Source organism: Paramormyrops kingsleyae, chromosome 14 (genome assembly GCF_048594095.1).
Source record: "Paramormyrops kingsleyae isolate MSU_618 chromosome 14, PKINGS_0.4, whole genome shotgun sequence".
NCBI classification, from domain to species: domain Eukaryota; kingdom Metazoa; phylum Chordata; class Actinopteri; order Osteoglossiformes; family Mormyridae; genus Paramormyrops; species Paramormyrops kingsleyae.
The window spans coordinates 19,981,509-19,999,153 of NC_132810.1; the positions used below are offsets into that span (position 1 = coordinate 19,981,509).

At 44.2% G+C, this 17,645-nt stretch overlaps 2 protein-coding genes across 3 annotated transcripts; one reads left to right on the forward strand and one right to left on the reverse strand.

Annotated features, from left to right (window-relative positions):
• Nucleotides 1-148: 148 nt before the first annotated feature.
• LOC111857968 (ras-related protein Rab-10-like) lies at nt 149-4,811 on the reverse strand. Its single transcript, XM_023839283.2, has 6 exons — nt 4,151-4,811; nt 2,767-2,827; nt 2,291-2,429; nt 1,917-2,006; nt 1,525-1,626; nt 149-1,103 (listed from the first exon to the last, which is right to left on the reverse strand). Exons 1-6 carry the CDS (start codon nt 4,275-4,277, stop codon nt 1,017-1,019), a joined length of 606 nt encoding a protein of 201 aa, XP_023695051.1. The 5' UTR covers nt 4,278-4,811; the 3' UTR covers nt 149-1,016.
• A 7,003-nt stretch (nt 4,812-11,814) lies between these two features.
• On the forward strand, nt 11,815-16,917 carry LOC140578367 (uncharacterized). Of its 2 annotated transcripts, XM_072698965.1 has the most exons (7): nt 11,815-12,038; nt 13,017-13,077; nt 13,551-13,807; nt 13,971-14,161; nt 14,426-14,519; nt 15,158-15,357; nt 16,333-16,917. In XM_072698965.1, the coding sequence occupies exons 2-7, from the start codon at nt 13,045-13,047 to the stop codon at nt 16,518-16,520; spliced, it is 963 nt and encodes a 320-aa protein (XP_072555066.1). In that variant the 5' UTR covers nt 11,815-12,038; nt 13,017-13,044; the 3' UTR covers nt 16,521-16,917. The 2 variants fall into 2 exon arrangements, with proteins under 2 accessions (XP_072555066.1, XP_072555065.1); XM_072698964.1 differs by lacking the exon at nt 11,815-12,038 and having other exon boundaries at nt 12,983-13,077.
• The last annotated feature ends 728 nt before the right edge of the window (nt 16,918-17,645 follow it).

Genomic DNA, 17,645 nt, shown 5'->3' on the forward strand with positions numbered 1-17,645 from the left:
GGTGCAGAAGCTACCACTGACAGGCCTGAAGGTGGGGGGTACTGTAAGAAGAGTTCGTCAGTGCTGCATCCCCATAAACGTCCAGCACTGTACCAGGAATGGTACTGTCCATTCCAGTGTGCACCAGAAACCACACACATCAAATGTATTCTAAAGGATTTGCAAAACTTTAATCATTCAAAGTGTTTCAATCTGTCACTTTGTGCAAGTTCGGTTTATTCCCACCCCCCTTCACAAGAGCAGCTTCTGTACAGCCCCACCCCTTCCCAAACCAAAAAAAAACATGCAAGTATATAACTAAAGAAACCAAAACCATACATGTAAAATAAATCCCAGTGATAAAAATGATAGTTCTCAGTCTTGCGCAAGGACAAAAAAAAAAAAATCAACAACTGCCTACAGTTCCTTTTATTTCCTATATTATGGTATGTGGAAAATAATACTTGTCAAGTTACACATGTTCAATATGCCACCCAAGTGACTCTCCCTCTGTGGGTTACAATCCTACTCCAATGTAAGGCACAGGACAAAAAAAAAATCAAGCCAGAGTTAAAGCAAAAAAATCTACCTGTCCATCCTGACACTCTCATATACGGATAATTGCAAAGCCCAAAGAGTTAAACATAAATCCCACTACTGTACAAAAAAAAGTTAATGCTAAAAGTGTTTTTATTTCATTATTTCCCGAAAACAAGTGTATTTAGGGTCAGTTGAAGTGCACAAGCGTCCATTTTCCAAAGCACTCCCGCTGAAGTAAATGTTGTGCAATGTTTTGCCTACAGAACCCACCCGAAAAAGACGGCCGACAGACCGTGCAGATTTTATGTTTCAACCTTTCGATTTTGTAAAACGTAAGCTGATATGGAAAAAAAAAAAAGTTTATTTTAAAAGAAGAGGGAGAAGGGGGGTAGGGGTGTTTAATCAGATAACAGTTTACAGTTGGGTTTTTTATTTTTCCGTGCCCAGAAATCTGACAGGGACACAAAGAAAAAGGCGACGGGGAAGATGAACGAGGCTTAGCTGCAGCACTTGCCCTTCCAGCCAGTAACTGCTCCCACGGTGCTGATGTCTACATTTTCACTGTTGGGTTCTTTAACAGGCGTCTGCAGAGCAATGACAAAAAAAAAAAAAAAGAAGCTCATTAATTCCACAGCAAAACCGTAAAGATCCATAGTGCGGCGAGTCAAACGTTTTCCATTGTGTGGGGCACATATTTAGTACTACACTAAGGGGAGGCTTAGTGGCTCGTGCTAACAGACACAGGCGATCAGTAAGCTACTTCGGGAATGTTTCAGCAGGGAACGTCAGTCAGCACAACTGCAGCGCCGGGTCTTTGGATCAATGTGATGCTTTCAGACGTGCCAGGATGTTTGGGATCAATAGCCCTCGTGTTCAAGCGAAATGACGTTTCAAATACTAGATAAACATATATGCTATATATAAGGGGAAGGTCGCCAAGTGTTACATAAATGAAAAAGTCACACTTCCACAACACAGAGAGCTTGCCAGTAATGTTTAACTCACCTTTCGAAGTATGTCTTCTGCTAACGTGAGAAAGGCCTTCTCGATGTTGATATTAGCTTTCGCGCTAGTCTCGAAAAAGCGTATGCCGTGTTCTTTCGCGATCTAGAGAGGCGGCGAGAAAAGTAAAGGTGTCAGGGACCATGGCCATGGGGTGTAATGCTGCAGACTAGGGATATGATCTATGGTCCTCAAGGTCCGAGCACTGCTGATTTTCCAGCCCTCCTTTACCCGTCAGCCAGGTGTGAAGCCTCTGTGGCCAATCAGAATCAGTAATTACCTGGGAGAACTGAAAACACGGCCTGGATTTGGGATCGAGGTCCAGATTTGATGAGCCCTGCTACAGACCATCTGAAGTACATTAACAACCAGCAAGCCAAACCCTCCCATCTCACCTGCTCCCCCTTCGACTTGAGAACCACGCGCTTGTCTTCAATGTCACACTTGTTGCCTAGCAGCATCCGTTCCACATCTTCATTTGCATGCTAACCAAAACAGAATTTCTATTAATCAGACTCGCATATCAATTAGCTCAAAAGTTGCACATAGATATACAGCATTTTTGCATAACCAGTATCTTCTGTTGTCTCAAAAATGTAGTAGCTTGTGTCTGTGCCAAATGATTGCTTGTGTCTGTGCCAAATGATTGCTTTTTAGGACTTTGTTAATGACAGCTTTGCTGCACACTGCCTAGTCTTATCCGAAAATCCTAATCAAATTGTCTTTTGGGTGAGATACGGATTCATTTGTACTTCTTAAAATATCTCACCTCATCTATGTTTCGCAACCACTTGCTGATGTTTTCAAAGCTTTTGGCATTTGTGATGTCATAGACTAGCATGATCCCCATAGCTCCTCTGTAATACGAAGTTGTAATCGTGTGAAATCGCTCTTGTCCTGCCGTGTCCCTGCACAAAGGACACAACATAAAACAGTATTAATTTCAAAAAAAAAAAAAAAAAAACCACAACAAAACCCTGAAATTGAATCCTATCAGCTTCAGAGGTACTGCTCCTCATCTGAATGACACGATGACCGATATTTCAACGGTTCATATGAAATTAACAACCCAATAACACACTACACACTATAAAATGACCCAAACAGAATCCAAAAAATGTTTTCCCAGAGCAAGATAAAAGAATGTACAGTAAAATTAACAATATATACGTGGGAAATCCCAATACCAAAAAGTCTTCACAAAATCTCAAATGTTTAGCTTTTGCTTAAAATGTTTCAGCTCACCATATCTGTAGTTTTATCTTCTTTCCTTGTAATTCAACTGTTTTGATCTTGAAGTCAATCCCTGGAAATACATATGGGTTTACTTAGTTAACATTTGTGTTTTCCACACACACATGCAGTGAAACTGGTAACAAGAAATTCAACCAATGCCTCTCAAGTACAGCGTCGTCACTACACTGAAAATCACACTATCACACATTAACACACACACACACTGAAACATTTTGAAATATTTCATCAGAACACCGAATTCTGTCACCAATGACAGTCTGACAAATTTATGTCTTCCAAATTATATAAACAATGCATTTTACATGATGTGTTTAAGGGAAGGCATTTCACATTTATAGAATGCCTGCTTGGGGGAATTGACGGTGATTTCTCATTAAATTTGTATCTTTATTAACAACAAGTAGATGCTGTAGTAGTTCATTAAGTTCCTTGTGAATCCCTCTTTTTCTCACTTGCTGTCTGAATGTCACAATGTGGTCCAGGGGAAACGTGATCTTCAGCTACTGGCTACTTATATAGAGAGGGTATGACAATAAAGCAATTCATCTGAGTCCGGCCATAATAGTTATGTCAATATATACAGGCACACCTTGCATGGAATTTTTGCAGTCAACAGTCCAGCCCAGGTTACCTGCCCTATTTAAGGACTTGCTATGATGAGCAATGTGCGTATGCTGACTAGCTGGTTAGCTGTGCTCACGTTATATGATCCCTAACCAATGCTCTCCTGACTTGCTGGTTAGCCACATTCTCTAACCCACGCTCTCCTGACTAGCTGGTTAGCAGCATTCTCTAACCCGTGCTCCCCTGACTTGCTGTCCGGAAGTGCCGTCTGACTCGCAGCCGCCCCTGCCGTGCAAAGCGAAACCCTCGCCGAATACCGGAGACTCACCCCACCCCCACCCCCACCCATCAGGCTAAGACCGGTGACAGAAAACTCTCTCAGTCTTAGACGGACAAGTAAAAAACTGCAGCCTCTAGTTTTCTGGCAAGTTTAAAAAGCGAAGGAAACCCAAACCGACACAGTACCTTGCGTACGTCGGATAACCCTGCCGTGCCCGGCAGACCATTGTACGGGTAGGAAAGACAGGCAAAGACATCATTTCAACACAAAACCCAGACAAATAACCCAATATGAGCAGTGCCATCCAAACAGGAAGCAGCGCAGACAGTAGTCCTGTATACAAAACAAGCAAGGAGAGCCTTTAGCAAAATGGCCAGCCAGCCATCGAAGCCACCCAGGCAAAATAGGAAGCAGAAATCCAGCCAAAGGCTGCGAAATCCAGCAACTTCAAGCATCTTACAGATTTTTTTAAACTTGCTTTACAATAAAAAGGGACGGTCTCGTACAGACTAGGCATGTTCGAGTTACCTATAGTGGAGATAAAGGTGGTGTTGAAGGCGTCGTCGGAGAAGCGGAAGAGCACGCAGGTCTTCCCCACACCAGAGTCCCCGATAAGGAGCAGCTTGAACAGCAGATCATAGGTCTTCTTCGCCATTTGGCATTTAATGGAAACAGTTATTGGACAGTGACTGGATTAAAACTGAACAGTGAAACACTCCCGACAGCCCGCTTTCAATTCAACCGCCTTTTTACGTTCGTGCTATATGCCAGCAAGCCGACTAGGAGCCTAGTTGGATAATACTAGCTACGAGTATAGCTAGAGAACGACAACTAGGTGGTGCGCCTTCCAGCTGTGTAACGGATTTTATTTCTTACTATCGATCAATGGTTGCACTCCCGGTTTTATTTTCGATTGCTCTTTCATCGGTCGGGACAAAATGGCTGCCACTAACGTTACGCTAGCGAGTTAGCTAGCTAGCCATTTCAGATTTCTTCTGCCCCCTTCATGCCCCAAATATACAATCGATGAGAACGACTCCTTTTTGTTCCGAAAGCTTAACATATGTCTTACTACCGTCTTTTATAATATTATTATATTATGACTTCATTGCAGCCACGCTTATACACTGACGACTGCCACAGCCTTCAAAAGGTACCTCTGGGTGACAACCAAACGGACACGCCTTGTTATCGGTTCTTGGACGTACGTTAGTCTTTCCATTGGTTTACGAGGTTGTCTATCACAAACACCACAGCCTTTGATTGAAGCATTGTAGTATCCATCTAGAATGAGAGGGCGGGCACAACATTGACATATACAAGGAACAAACTTGATTTAATGGGCGTCTTCATATGGTTGTTTGATACCGAAAAAGAGAAGTCGATTCCTGAAAAGATACTTTTAGAAGGTGCTGAGGAGCAAAAGTCATTGATTTACAAAAAATAATAATAATTGCTAGTCAATGTAACTATAAAACTTTTCTGTAGCAGCATCGAATCAAAGAAATGACAATAGAACATTATAATGAAATTATTTTAATATGAATATGATGATTTCGCGACAAAGATTTGCTATATAAATGTTAAATAAAATAGTATACATGTATTAGTATGTTATAATATAATAGCATGATGTAATACATATAGCATAGCTGCGGGAATACGTAGAAATTGACCTTGCACCTACATTTAGTGATATGTATTTTTATTATAATTATAGGGCTAGGAATCCTATATATACCTTCAGTGTCTGAGGAAGATTTATACGATTTAGCAACTAAATGTGCGCATTACAAAGCATTTCCAGACTTGTTTGTTTTTTATGATATCAAGATTCTACTCGCCAAGTATATTGTTCAATATTTTGCACATTGCGTAACCTTTTATTGCATACAAGAATTAGACACTTTAAACTTTGTTTCTATGAAATAATCATTTTTAAATGGAAAATAAATCTATAATGTGCATTTCAGCCGAATTTTAAATGTTATAATAGGAATGCATTCAGCCATGCACAGACCTGCTTCCTTACATTCATTCATGTGAAATGGTATTTATTGCTTAAATCCTCTTTATAGCTTCAGGAAAAAAATATCAGCTGGAGAAAATAAATTAGGGTGCGACAGTGTTATTTCCGTTTACGACAATTAATGTCTTTATTTTTCGGAGATATAGGACACGACATTGCTCCTCTGATCTTAAACGTGCCCTGCAATAAATCACGGGGATGTCCGTCATTCGACCCCATTTAACTGTATCACTTAAACTCTTTACGCGACATTTAACCCCATTATCTTACCAAAAAAATCCATGCAATGTTTCCTTTTTAACATATTTTTTTGCTCTCGTTGTACCATTATACCATTTAATGCCCCAGAATAAGAATAAGGTGTATTTTTAGACATGTTTAGTTTAGACTTACAAAAATTTCCATTGTAAAGGGCAGATGAGAGTGTAACGGCACCACATTCCCACACTAGTCATAATTTTTTTCAATAAGAAAATCAGTGTTATTTAAAATAGTACAGAGCCGGCTATAAGCGCTAAAGCATAATGCTGGTAATTACAGGTGAATGTGTTTTTGCTGTATGCTGCGGTCTTGCTCGCTAGGTGGTGCTCTAGCGTAACAGGAAAGTCAGGATAACGTCAGAAGTCATTTTAGTCTAGACCAGGGGTGGGCAATCTTACCCAGGAAGGGGGTTTTCGGGTTTTCGCTGCAGCTCCCTAATTAGATTACCAATTAAAGGACTGATTAGCTGCAGAGTCGTCACACCTGGGTTTGAACAGCTGACCTAAATGTTATCCCAAAAATCTGCATACATACTGGCCTTTGAAGATAGGATTGGCCACCCCTGGTCTAGACTCACAACACAATAGGAAATATTGGGATGCACATCTTTTAAATTCTTTACAGAGCAGGTCATACAGAGCAGTTTTCAGCAGGCTCAACTCTCAAGGTTCTGCATTTAAGTTCTGTCAAAATATTTTCCAAACTTTCATGTATCATGAAGCAAATGAATGGCTTAAACCAGATTTTGGTTAACATGTTTGATGCTTCCGAACCAAATAATTTAATCATCTAAATCTATATGCTGTGTCTCCTAGATATTAGATATTAAAGCACATTGTTGCAAGTGCAAGAGGACTTCATACCTGTTTCCACCTAAACTAAATCTAGGAAACTACAACCAAGGTGGTTTTCTAAGGAAATTAAGAATAAAGTCAGGAGGAAAAGGGCTCTCTTCCACAAATGGAAATTAACTAACGATTTCAAAATAAAGCAGGAGTATCTAAGTCTACAGGTTGAGTTAAAAAACATTAGACTCTCTAAGAGGACTGTAGCAAGAAAAAATGCATTAGAGGCTAAGGATGACAATAAAAGTTTCTTCCAATATTTTAACTCCAAAAGAGCTCTAAAAACTGACCTCGGTGTGTATGTTGATGCTTCCATGTCCCACTCTTGCCAGTGTGGGGAAGCAATTAAAAAGGCCAATAGAATGTTGGGTTATATCTCTAGGTGTGTGGAGTTTAAGCCAAGGGAAGTGATGCTATGATTATATAATTCCTTGGTAAGTCCCCACCTAGAATATTGTGTGCAGGTTTGCTCATCATACCTTAAGAAGAACATTGCTGCCTTGGAAAAGGGCTATGAGAATGATTCCTGGTCTTAGAGGAATGTCTTATGAGGAGAGGTTAGCTGAGCTGAATCTGTTTAGCCTCGAGCAAAGGAGACTAAGGGCGGACATGATCCAGGTATATAAGATTCTAACAGGTCTGGATGCTGTTCAGCCAAATACATACATACTTGAACTTGTGGCCATAAGTGGAAATTAGGTGGAGAACATTTTAAAATGAATTAGAGGAAACACTTCTTTACACAGTGTGTAGTTAGAGTATGGAATAGTCTTCCTGCTAGTGTAGCGGAAGCTAAAACCATGGGTTCCTTTAAATCACAGCTAGATAAGATTTTAACAACTCTGAGCTATTAGTTAAGTTATCCCCAAACGAGCTTGATGGGCCGAATGGCCTCCTCTCGTTTGTAAATTTCTTATGTTCTTATGTGTAAATTGAATTTAAAATTCTTTGTATTGGACAGAGTATACCTACAGCGTGCCATCTTGTGCCTCATATACAAAGTATGTACATTATTATTACTGTTGTTGTCATTGTTGTTGTTATTGTATGTAGCACACATATGGTTTCCCTTTGGAACATTCTGTCTGGTATCCAGGTTTTCAGCTTTGCCAATGGTTTTTAAATTATTGTTGGCCATCTTCTTCCGCTACATGCCAAGATGTCCGTAGGTGTGAATGTGTGAGTGAATGGTGTGTGAGTGTGCCCTGCGATAGGTTGGCACCCCATCCTGGGTTATCCCCTGCCTTGTGCCCTGCGATGGGTTGGCACCCCATCCTGGGTTATCCCCTGCCTTGTGCCCTGCGATGGGTTGGCACCCCATCCTGGGTTATCCCCTGCCTTGTGCCCTGCGATGGGTTGGCACCCCATCCTGGGTTATCCCCTGCCTTGTGCCCTGCGATGGGTTGGCACCCCATCCTGGGTTATCCCCTGCCTTGTGCCCTGCGATGGGTTGGCACCCCATCCTGGGTTATCCCCTGCCTTGTGCCCTGCGATGGGTTGGCACCCCATCCTGGGTTATCCCCTGCCTTGTGCCCTGCGATGGGTTGGCACCCCATCCTGGGTTATCCCCTGCCTTGTGCCCTGCGATGGGTTGGCACCCCATCCTGGGTTATCCCCTGCCTTGTGCCCTGCGATGGGTTGGCACCCCATCCTGGGTTATCCCCTGCCTTGTGCCCTGCGATGGGTTGGCACCCCATCCTGGGTTATCCCCTGCCTTGTGCCCTGCGATGGGTTGGCACCCCATCCTGGGTTATCCCCTGCCTTGTGCCCTGCGATGGGTTGGCACCCCATCCTGGGTTATTACCTGCCTTGTGCCCTGCGATGGGTTGGCACCCCATCCTGGGTTATTCCCTGCCTTGTGCACATAGCTTCTGGCACAGGCTTCGGACCCTATGTGAACCTGAATTGGACGACCAGGAACAGAAAATGGATGGATGAATGGATCTTTTTGCGCCTTTTCCAAACTATTATTGGATATTTTCCTTGGCACATCCCAGGGCACTAGTTAGATAGCTTTAGTGCTTCAGGGTTCTGGCTTAATTTAATCAGGAGCTTTCTTGTTTATTTCCGTTAGACAGATCGATCAAATTCCTAGACTGTAGATCCATTAAAGATTCAAAGATCAGAGAATTGTTGGAGTACCTGACATTTAGCAACGTATGAGCTGGTACCAGTATCCACTGACCTCCTTCACACGTGATACTGAGAAAGTACTCCAAGAAGTACCACTAATGATAGCAGTGAAAGAATGCAGTGGCTGTGAAAATGTATTATCTGGTGACCTGGGACATATTTTAATACCCGCTGAAAGAACAATGCATCTTTCTCAGCAATGTTTAATTACATTTCTCTCCCCTGACATTAATCTGTCAAAATGCATTTTCATATATATATAGTTCCTACCTTAGACTAAAGGCTATGACAATGGATATTCATGACTGGTAGTCAAACTGCAAAATTATTATTATTTTATGTAAAAGATATTAAAAATACCGAAAGTGCACTTGAGAGATAAATCTATTTAGTGGCAAATTAAGATGGGTAATGTCACACCCCGCTCCGTCCGCTCCTGATGTGTGCCACGCCCACCTCGTTACCTCGTGTTCAGCCCTGATCGTGATCACCTGTGTCCTGTTATGTCTAGCCCGTCTTTTGTATTTAGTCCCTAGTCCTCGTCTGAGTCAGTCTTCCCCAGACTTGTCATTGTATTGTCCGTGGATGTCCGTGCCTGTTCTCCGTTTGCCCAATAAAACCCCTTTACCGGACTTCCTGGCTTCGCTCACCTGCTTTCCTGCTCGCCCTCCCCGCGAACGCTGACAGAATGACAAGTCTCCACGAAAACACAGCGCGGCAGACCGAGCACCAGCAGCTCGGTCTGCTGCAGGAGGCTGTGTACTGGCGCTCCCAGCCCGAGGTACTAGAGGACCCCATCGCCCTGGAACTGGCCACCCGGGGCGCGGACCTCCTCACGGAGGAGCGCCCGCCCGGATAGCAGTACCCGCTCGAGCGGGCACGCAAGTGCCTACGCCGCCTGCGTGAGCATCTCACACAGCGGAGAAATGAACGCGTTGCCCGTAGCCTGGGCGACGTGTTCGCCACGGCTCCGCCTTCCGCCGCCCGCGGAAAGAAGAAGCAGGGAAAGAAGAGGGTTGAAACGCTGCAAGAAGCCGCCCAGACTCTCTTCCTGGGGGCCTGCTCCTTGCTCCCCGCCTGGGATGACCCCGTCGCTGCCCACCCAGAGAAGCCGCCTCCATTGGAGGCGTACGACTACCGGCTGGCGCGCCTGGGGCAAGGTGGGATATGCGCAATTAGGGACGCTATTCCCCGGGTGCCGAGAGCCCTTAAAGGGGCAGCGCCTTCTCGTCCGGCGCCCATCCTGGCGCCCGTTCCGGACCTGCATGTTCCGGACCTGCCAGCAGCGCCTGCTGCTGCTGCCGCCGCTCTGCCCGCGGCACCGCCTGACCCGCCAGTCCTGCCTGACTCGCCTGTCCTGCCGGCGCCTGTCCTGCCTGACTCGCCTGTCCTACCAGCGCTTGAACTGCCCGAGGTGGCCGCGGTTGCGCCCCCTGCTGGCCGCGTGATGGCGGCGCCCCCTGCTGGCCAAGAAGTGGTGGCGCACGTTGCAGCCTTGCCCCAGGTCCTGGCTTCACCTCTGCCTGTAGCTGAGGACACCGCTCTGCCTGCGGCACCCACCGAGGCGCGCCCTGCTGGTCACGTGACGACGGCGCCCGCTAAGGCGCCCCCTGCTGACTGCACGCCCGAGGCGCCTGCCCAGGCGGTCCCTGCTGACCACGTGACGGCGGCGCCCGCCGTGGCGCTCCCTGCTGGTCGCACGCCTGCAGTGGCTCCTGCTCTGCCCGAGGCGCCCCCTGCTGGCCAAGTGATGGCAGCGCCCACCACGGCGCCCCCTGCTAGCCAAGTGACGGCTACCCTGCCCGCGGCCCCGCCTGAGGCCGTCTCTCCCGTCCTGCCCGCGGCCCCGCCTGAGGCCGTCTCTCCCGTCCTGCCCGCGGCCCTGCCTGCCCCGCCTGCGGCCACGCCCGGGGCTCTGGCTGCCCCGCCTGCGGCCACGCCCCCTGTCTTACCCGAGCCTCCACCCTCGGGGGCCTCCCTAATGACTCCTTTGCCCTTGCCCGGACAAGGCTGACGCCCCACAGGATCCCGCCTTTCGGTGTCCCGTAAGGGATGGGGACACAGGCGTCGGGCCCGGGTCCCGCCCGCCCTGCCCAAGGGTTCGCCCATTCGGCGCCCGGCTGTGGCTCGGTGGCTGCCTGCGGGTCCTGCGCCTCGGGGTCGGCGGTCTCCGCCGGGTCCCCCCCTGGATCCTCGGTGCCGGTCCTTGGTCCCGCCTCCGGCTCCGTGTCGGCTGCCTCCGGGCCCCCTTGCTCCGGCTGAGCGTCGGACGGCGCCTTCGCCGGCTCCGGCTGCGCCTCTGCCTGCCGCGGCTTCCCCCTCCTGCCTGCCTTCACTGGTGTTCCCTCCTGCTCCCTCCATGTCCCCTCCGTCACTCCCTCGTCCCGTTCCCTTGGCCCCTGGGTGGTCCCCTCCTGCTCCCTCCTCCCTCTCGCCTGCGGCCCCTCCGGCCGCTGCCCGTCGCCTGCCTGGGTTCCTTCGGGCTCCCCTGGTTCCTCCTCCCTTTCCCGTTTTGCCTCCTGTCCCTGCTCCTCCTCTCTCTGTGTCTCCTCCATTCCCTCCTCGTCCCTTTGTCCCTCCTGTCTTTGTTTCTCGTCCCCCTCTGGTTCCTTCGTTCACTCCTGGCCCCTTCGTGTCGCCTGTGGGTGTTCCTGTTGTGTCTCCCTTTTCTGTCTGCTTGTCTGCCTTTCCTGTTCTTTGTCGTGTCCTGTCTTTCGTTTCGTCCTTGTTCCTGTTTTGTGTCTCTGTGTTGTTCCCTGTTCTTCGTTGATGGTTTTTGGTTTTGTCTTCCGGGTCCTGTTCCCCGGTCTCGTCTCGTCCGTCGCCTCCTCTCGGGCGCGCCCGGTGAGCGCGCCTTTGGGGGGGGGGGGGGGGGGGTTCTGTCACACCCCGCTCCGTCCGCTCCTGATGTGTGCCACGCCCACCTCGTTACCTCGTGTTCAGCCCTGATCGTGATCACCTGTGTTCTGTTATGTCTAGCCCGTCTTTTGTATTTAGTCCTCGTCTGAGTCAGTCTTCCCCAGACTTGTCATTGTATTGTCCGTGGATGTCCGTGCCTGTTCTCCGTTTGCCCAATAAAACCCCTTTACCGGACTTCCTGGCTTCGCTCACCTGCTTTCCTGCTCGCCCTCCCCGCGAACGCTGACAGGTAACTTGCTAAAATATATTTCTTCTTTGAATGAATTTTAAGTCTTATTAGGACTAAACGTGAATCTGTAGGATTCGCAGGTTTGTCATTACCTTATGATACATATGAGAATAAGCTTTATATACACGAGCAAAAACATAAACATTAACCATACGTATCTGGTTAGTATATGGTAGTATGTGGTTAAATGAACGATTTCTGGCACTTCTAGTTTATGTTAATATGGTAGACTAACGCAAAACTAGCTAGGGATATGAATTTTACTTCTAGTTTAGTTTAAGTTATGGCTCGCCTGTTCATCTCATGTGGCTTTCTAGCAGTGTTTATGCTAAATATATTTTTTTTAAATATTCATCTCGCCGATATGAGGCGGAAATCAGTATTAATTTCATGTGAGTATGTAATATTTAGAACTTCATAATGCATAGAGAATGTAAATATGACCAATAAAGTTTTATGTCCATGCAATGACATTTTTGTGGTGTTCGTGACTCTTTTCCTTTCTTAAACACCTGCATTACTAGCGTGTTTTGGTAATGAAAATTGCCTATAACTGATTACATAAAACATTACATTTTTGAAAAGAAAAAAACACTGAATATGAAATATTAAGCGAATGTGTTTACATCCGCGATACACTCAAAATGGCGAATGGGGGCGTGTTAGTACAGAAACGTGACTGACAAAGACCGATGCAAGGTTTGCTACTGAAGGAAGGGATTCGCAAAATTTCACGGCTGGGTGTTTAAAAAAAAAAAAAAAAAAAAAAAACGGATAATGGCTTGTTTTCCGATTTCCCATTTTACGCTCAAATCAAAAATGGAACAAACGGATAACGAGCGCTCCATATACGATTTTGGTTTTTCATTTGATACAAACGCCGTGACCCGGAAATGACGTCTGTACTGAAAACTGGCAAACTTGAAAAGAGAGGTCGCATTTGATCAAAATGGACAGTTTTGTGTTGTTCCTGGGCAGCAAACGAGTCACTCTGAAGGAGGAAGATATGACCACAGAGAAGATCTCTGTTGTATTTCAGGTATGTATTTTTTTGTCAATCCATACTAATTCAATGTTATATATATATATATATATATATATATATATATATATATATATATATAGTACAGTCATATGTGAAACTTTTAAGCACACATCCATGGTACTGAAAACACACACACACATATGAAACGCTCGCGCACATACATTGAAATTAACGCATGCAGATACATGTGTGAAAAGCTTCTGTATGAGCGAGTGTGAGTTAACTTACACAGTTGAAGTTTTCAGTAGTATATGGATGTGTGCTTAAAAGTTTCACATATGACTGCGTGTTGTGTTTAATATACAGTATGTGTTTTGTGTGACCAAAGTTTTAAATATTTTCTAAACGGCGCTTCATATTCTTTACTACCGCAATCAGGTTAAACATATTCAAGATAGACCAAAATCTGTTTGTAGGTGTGTGTATACATATTGAACCTTCTCCTGTACTCCCAAAATCTGTCACAGGTACAAAGGCAAACTGTTTATTTGACCAACGAGGCCAGCGTTGCCATTTTCCCCCAACCTCACGGCAGATTCAATTGCTTCGACCTCAACGACAGAGGCCATTACGAGGTTCATGGTGACAGTATTACCATGGAAAGACCAGCAGAGGCACTGCCCTCGGACCATCCTGTCCGCTTCTCCTTCCACTGGCTCCCTAGCACAGCCGCCAGCTCCTCGTCTCCAATTCCACGGGCTACCATGACCAAAGCTTTCCAGAGGTCATCCGAGAAATTCTCCTTTTTAAAACATGTTTATGCTATTCTATTGAGTTGCTTTTTAGTGAAATGCTCAGGCCTATATGTCTAGGGCCTATCTAGAACTGTACAGGAGCATAACGTTTTGGCTTTATATAAAGAAAGTCTGTGTTCATACAAATCTCAGGACTGTCTTCATTGCTGATGTACTGAATGGAAAGCTGGAGACCAGCAAGATAGTTACAGTCCGCTTCTCAGAGTTTGAGGCTTGTGTGCCAACAATCATCAGTAAAGTGAAAGAGGCCCTTGGACAGAAGGAGTCTGTCATTTTGACAGATAGCCAGGGAAATGAAATAATGGACTCTGAAGGAACTAGGGGTAATTGCTTGTCTACAATAGTGTTACAACAGCTTATCTGCATACAGAGTTAAGCTCACTTACAACAGCTGCATGACATACACCTACTTAAGAGCATTTTATTCTCACACAAAAGTATGTTTTGTACTTATAACAGCTTTGGTTCTTTAAATTTCCTACTTAGTGCCTCATGTACATTTTTTTAAAACTTGCTGATATGATGAAAATTGTCAACAATCCAACAACTGTTTGGTTAAATGATAAAATCACTTGCTGTTATTCCAGGATCAACATACTGGAAGCAAAATTCCAGAAAAGTCTTTGCAGTATCAGAAGAACAGATAGGACTCCTACAAAGCAGTAAAAGGCGGAGACTGAGGTAAATGGACTGCTGTTATATTATTTTTATTTTGTGGCACAGCATTAATATGGTAGGTTAGTAAGCTCAGTCAAGTAAGCACGTAAAAAGCTGACTATGGAACTACATTCTGGTGTGCGTTGTGCTATTAGTCTTTTGTTCAACAAAAATGGGAAGTTTTTTTTATTGCATGACGGGTGACGATTCGGACTATTTTACACATTGAATAACCTTTTTAAATAAATACTAATAGAGATACAGTATAATGCAAGCTTTCAAAAAGAGAGGTTTTTGTCCTAATCGTTAAGTTTTTTTTTAGCTTTAGAAACTCCTTAATTTAAAACTGTTTCCCCATAATGCTTCCTCTATTTTGGGTTGATCTGACATTATAATAAATGGAATCTCCAAATTAATATATTTTAATCACACTCCAATAACAGATGAAACTGTAGATGAGACAAACTTCCCGATTTTCATTCATTAAATTAGGGGACATTCAGAGTGCTGTAGTACTTATTCCAGTTTCATTCATAAAAATTTTTAATTGGCTTTCCTTTTAGACTACATAACACCAGTAAGGCTACAATGGTTTTTACTACTGTGTCTTAACTAATTGTTAAAATCACTTTTTATGTTTAATTACAAATTATATTTTCCAGCCGAAGAGAAGATACTGGCCTTCAAGAGGTTGTAGGTGACATTGAACAAGTCGTCGAGGCAGCCCTGGGACTTAAAGATGTGTCAAAGGCGATCAAGGAGTTGAGCGGATTTGCACATTCCAGACTGACAACAACACTGTCGCTTTCGGAGGCTGAAGTCACTTCTTTAAAAGCTGTCTTTAGCTGTGTTGTCTGCACAGGTTTGTAATGTTTTAAATGCTTCAATGTAAAGACATTATAAGGGATCACACCATGCACTACATTATTACACACTACTCTGTATGTTCATGTGTGTTCTGGTAGACCTCAGAAACTAGGTGGAATTTCTTTATTTGCTCATCAGTACAGGTTTTAGAGTTAGCATACTTCCAATTTAAAGGTTAAATGGTAAATGGACTGCATTTATATAGCGCTTTTTACTACTCTTACGAGTACCAAAGCGCTTTACAATCTATGCCTCACATTCACCCATTCACACCACACATTCACACCAGCTCACGGGGAGCAATTTGGGGTTCAGTGTCTTTCTCAAGGACACTACGATGGGGTCAGGAGGACCCGGGGCTCGAACCTGCAACCCTCCAGTTGCTGAACGGTAGCACTACCTCCTGCACCACCATAACAGAGGTAAACAGAGAAAACTGCGTTATTGCAGACGTATCAATATTACAAGCATCAAATTTTTGCCACAGAATAATGTTTAGTACAAAGATTAAATTTTTTTTCTCCAAGATCACTTTGACTTGAAACTTTTTGCCAGCATTGTGGTGCAGAAGCAGTGGGCAGCATGCAGGGGGGTGCCTGGGGTGCAATTTTAGGGTTAGGTCCTTTCCTAATTGCACTTTCCAGGCCTGCTGAGTCTAGAATTTGACCTGGCAACCGCAAAACCCGCTTTCCTAACCATTAGACCATGACTGCCCCCAGTCCTCTAACCATCATTCACACAATCATTTTATATGTTTCTAACATTTAGATCATGTTGTGCTGATGTATATCCCATTTACCATCAGTAATTTTCTAAATTGTTCTATAAGTACATTTAAATCTTTTAGCTTGGGTTCAATGTCATTATTCTACAAAAAAAGAACAATTATTTGCAACTAGATAAGCCATTAATGTTGCACAATGAAAATAACACCTATAAAGCACTGCTTAACTATGTTTTTACTTAACAGGTCCTATTGATAAACCAATTTTCTCAACCTGCTGCAGAAGCTTAATTGGATGTAAGGGATGTATTGAGGAGTGGAGCAGCACCCATTCTTACTGCCCAAAGTGTCGGGCTGAAGACTTAGAGAACAGTAATCACAAAGTGGCTGGACTCTCTGACGCATTGGCACCACTGAAGAAGTTATTCATTTAGTATGTTGTATTCACTACAGCAGCCACAAATGTTTGTAAATAGTTCTTAATTATGTGCACTTTTGAGGTCTTAAAGCAACCCCCCCTTTTTGAAGGTTGCATAACATGGCACGTTCAGTGCTGAGGCTGCCTAGTACTCTTGTGATTAAAAAGGTTGTAATGTTTTTTGCGCTTCAAATATACACTTACAGAATATCTTCTAGAACGTTTCAACTGTAACGTTCGTTTTTTCCAGTCTCACTCTGGCCATGTACACAGACAGAAGTGTAAAAAAAGCTCTTGCCATCTAGTACTGTGATAACTTGTTACATGTTACAATGTTAAATTATTATATTTGTTAAAGAGTTATGTATTTTATACTTGTTACACTGACCTTTTGGACATTAAAAGACATATGAGGTCCCAAGAGAACTGGTATTTATTTCAACTAAAATTGAGGTTACAATACCACAAAATATTGTTATTTTACAAAAATGTAAGTTCAGAATCCTATGTTATATGTAATGATTAAAAAAAAAAATTTCCTATGCAAAGGTAAGTACTTTTAAAAAGCAGACAAAAAGAATCAAGCAGTTACCCAAAATTGCATGAAAAGCATCATTAACATACATACATCAGATTAACATACATATACAAATATAAACAGTGCCTCCTGAAAAACTCTATGGTCATTGTTGACCACTGTGTCAAAGATAAGAGACATGTCTGGAAAGCTCTCTCCAAACAGCTGTTCTGCACGGCATCTATCTTCCTCAGATGAAAATTGGTCAACTGCAAAGGCAGATACCCAAGTCAGGGAGGACCCCAACTTCTGCTCATTCATGTTTGCTGCCTCTGCAGCACTGGGCAGCAGCTCCTGTGAGATTCTTGCTGGACAACCAGCAGAGGCAAGCTGGTTTGGTATCCCTCTGACTAAAATGTTGTGTGGGCAAAAAGCTTTTTTAGTTTATGACACAACCTTACCAGTTGTTATACGGCTTTATACCTACAAATACTACCATAGCTGGTATCCTATGACAATTCCAGGACTGCACAACTCTTGCAAGTCCAATTTGGCTTACTTGGCATGCCAGGTCGGTGACACAAAATTTGGTCACATTATCCTCCATATTGAGCAACTCTTGGT

Coding starts and splice junctions, on each gene's coding strand:
- LOC111857968 (XM_023839283.2), bottom strand. CDS start 4,277: ATGGCGAAGAAGACCTATGATCTGCTGTTCAAGCTGCTCCTTATCGGG. Junction 2,828..4,150: donor CACCTTTATCTCCACTATAG/GTAACTCGAACA, acceptor ATGTATTTCCAG/GGATTGACTTCAAGATCAAA. Junction 1,627..1,916: donor TCAAGTCGAAGGGGGAGCAG/GTGAGATGGGAG, acceptor CCGCCTCTCTAG/ATCGCGAAAGAACACGGCAT.
- LOC140578367 (XM_072698964.1), top strand. CDS start 12,988: ATGGACAGTTTTGTGTTGTTCCTGGGCAGCAAACGAGTCACTCTGAAG. Junction 14,162..14,425: donor GGACTCTGAAGGAACTAGGG/GTAATTGCTTGT, acceptor CTGTTATTCCAG/GATCAACATACTGGAAGCAA. Junction 15,358..16,332: donor TAGCTGTGTTGTCTGCACAG/GTTTGTAATGTT, acceptor TTTACTTAACAG/GTCCTATTGATAAACCAATT.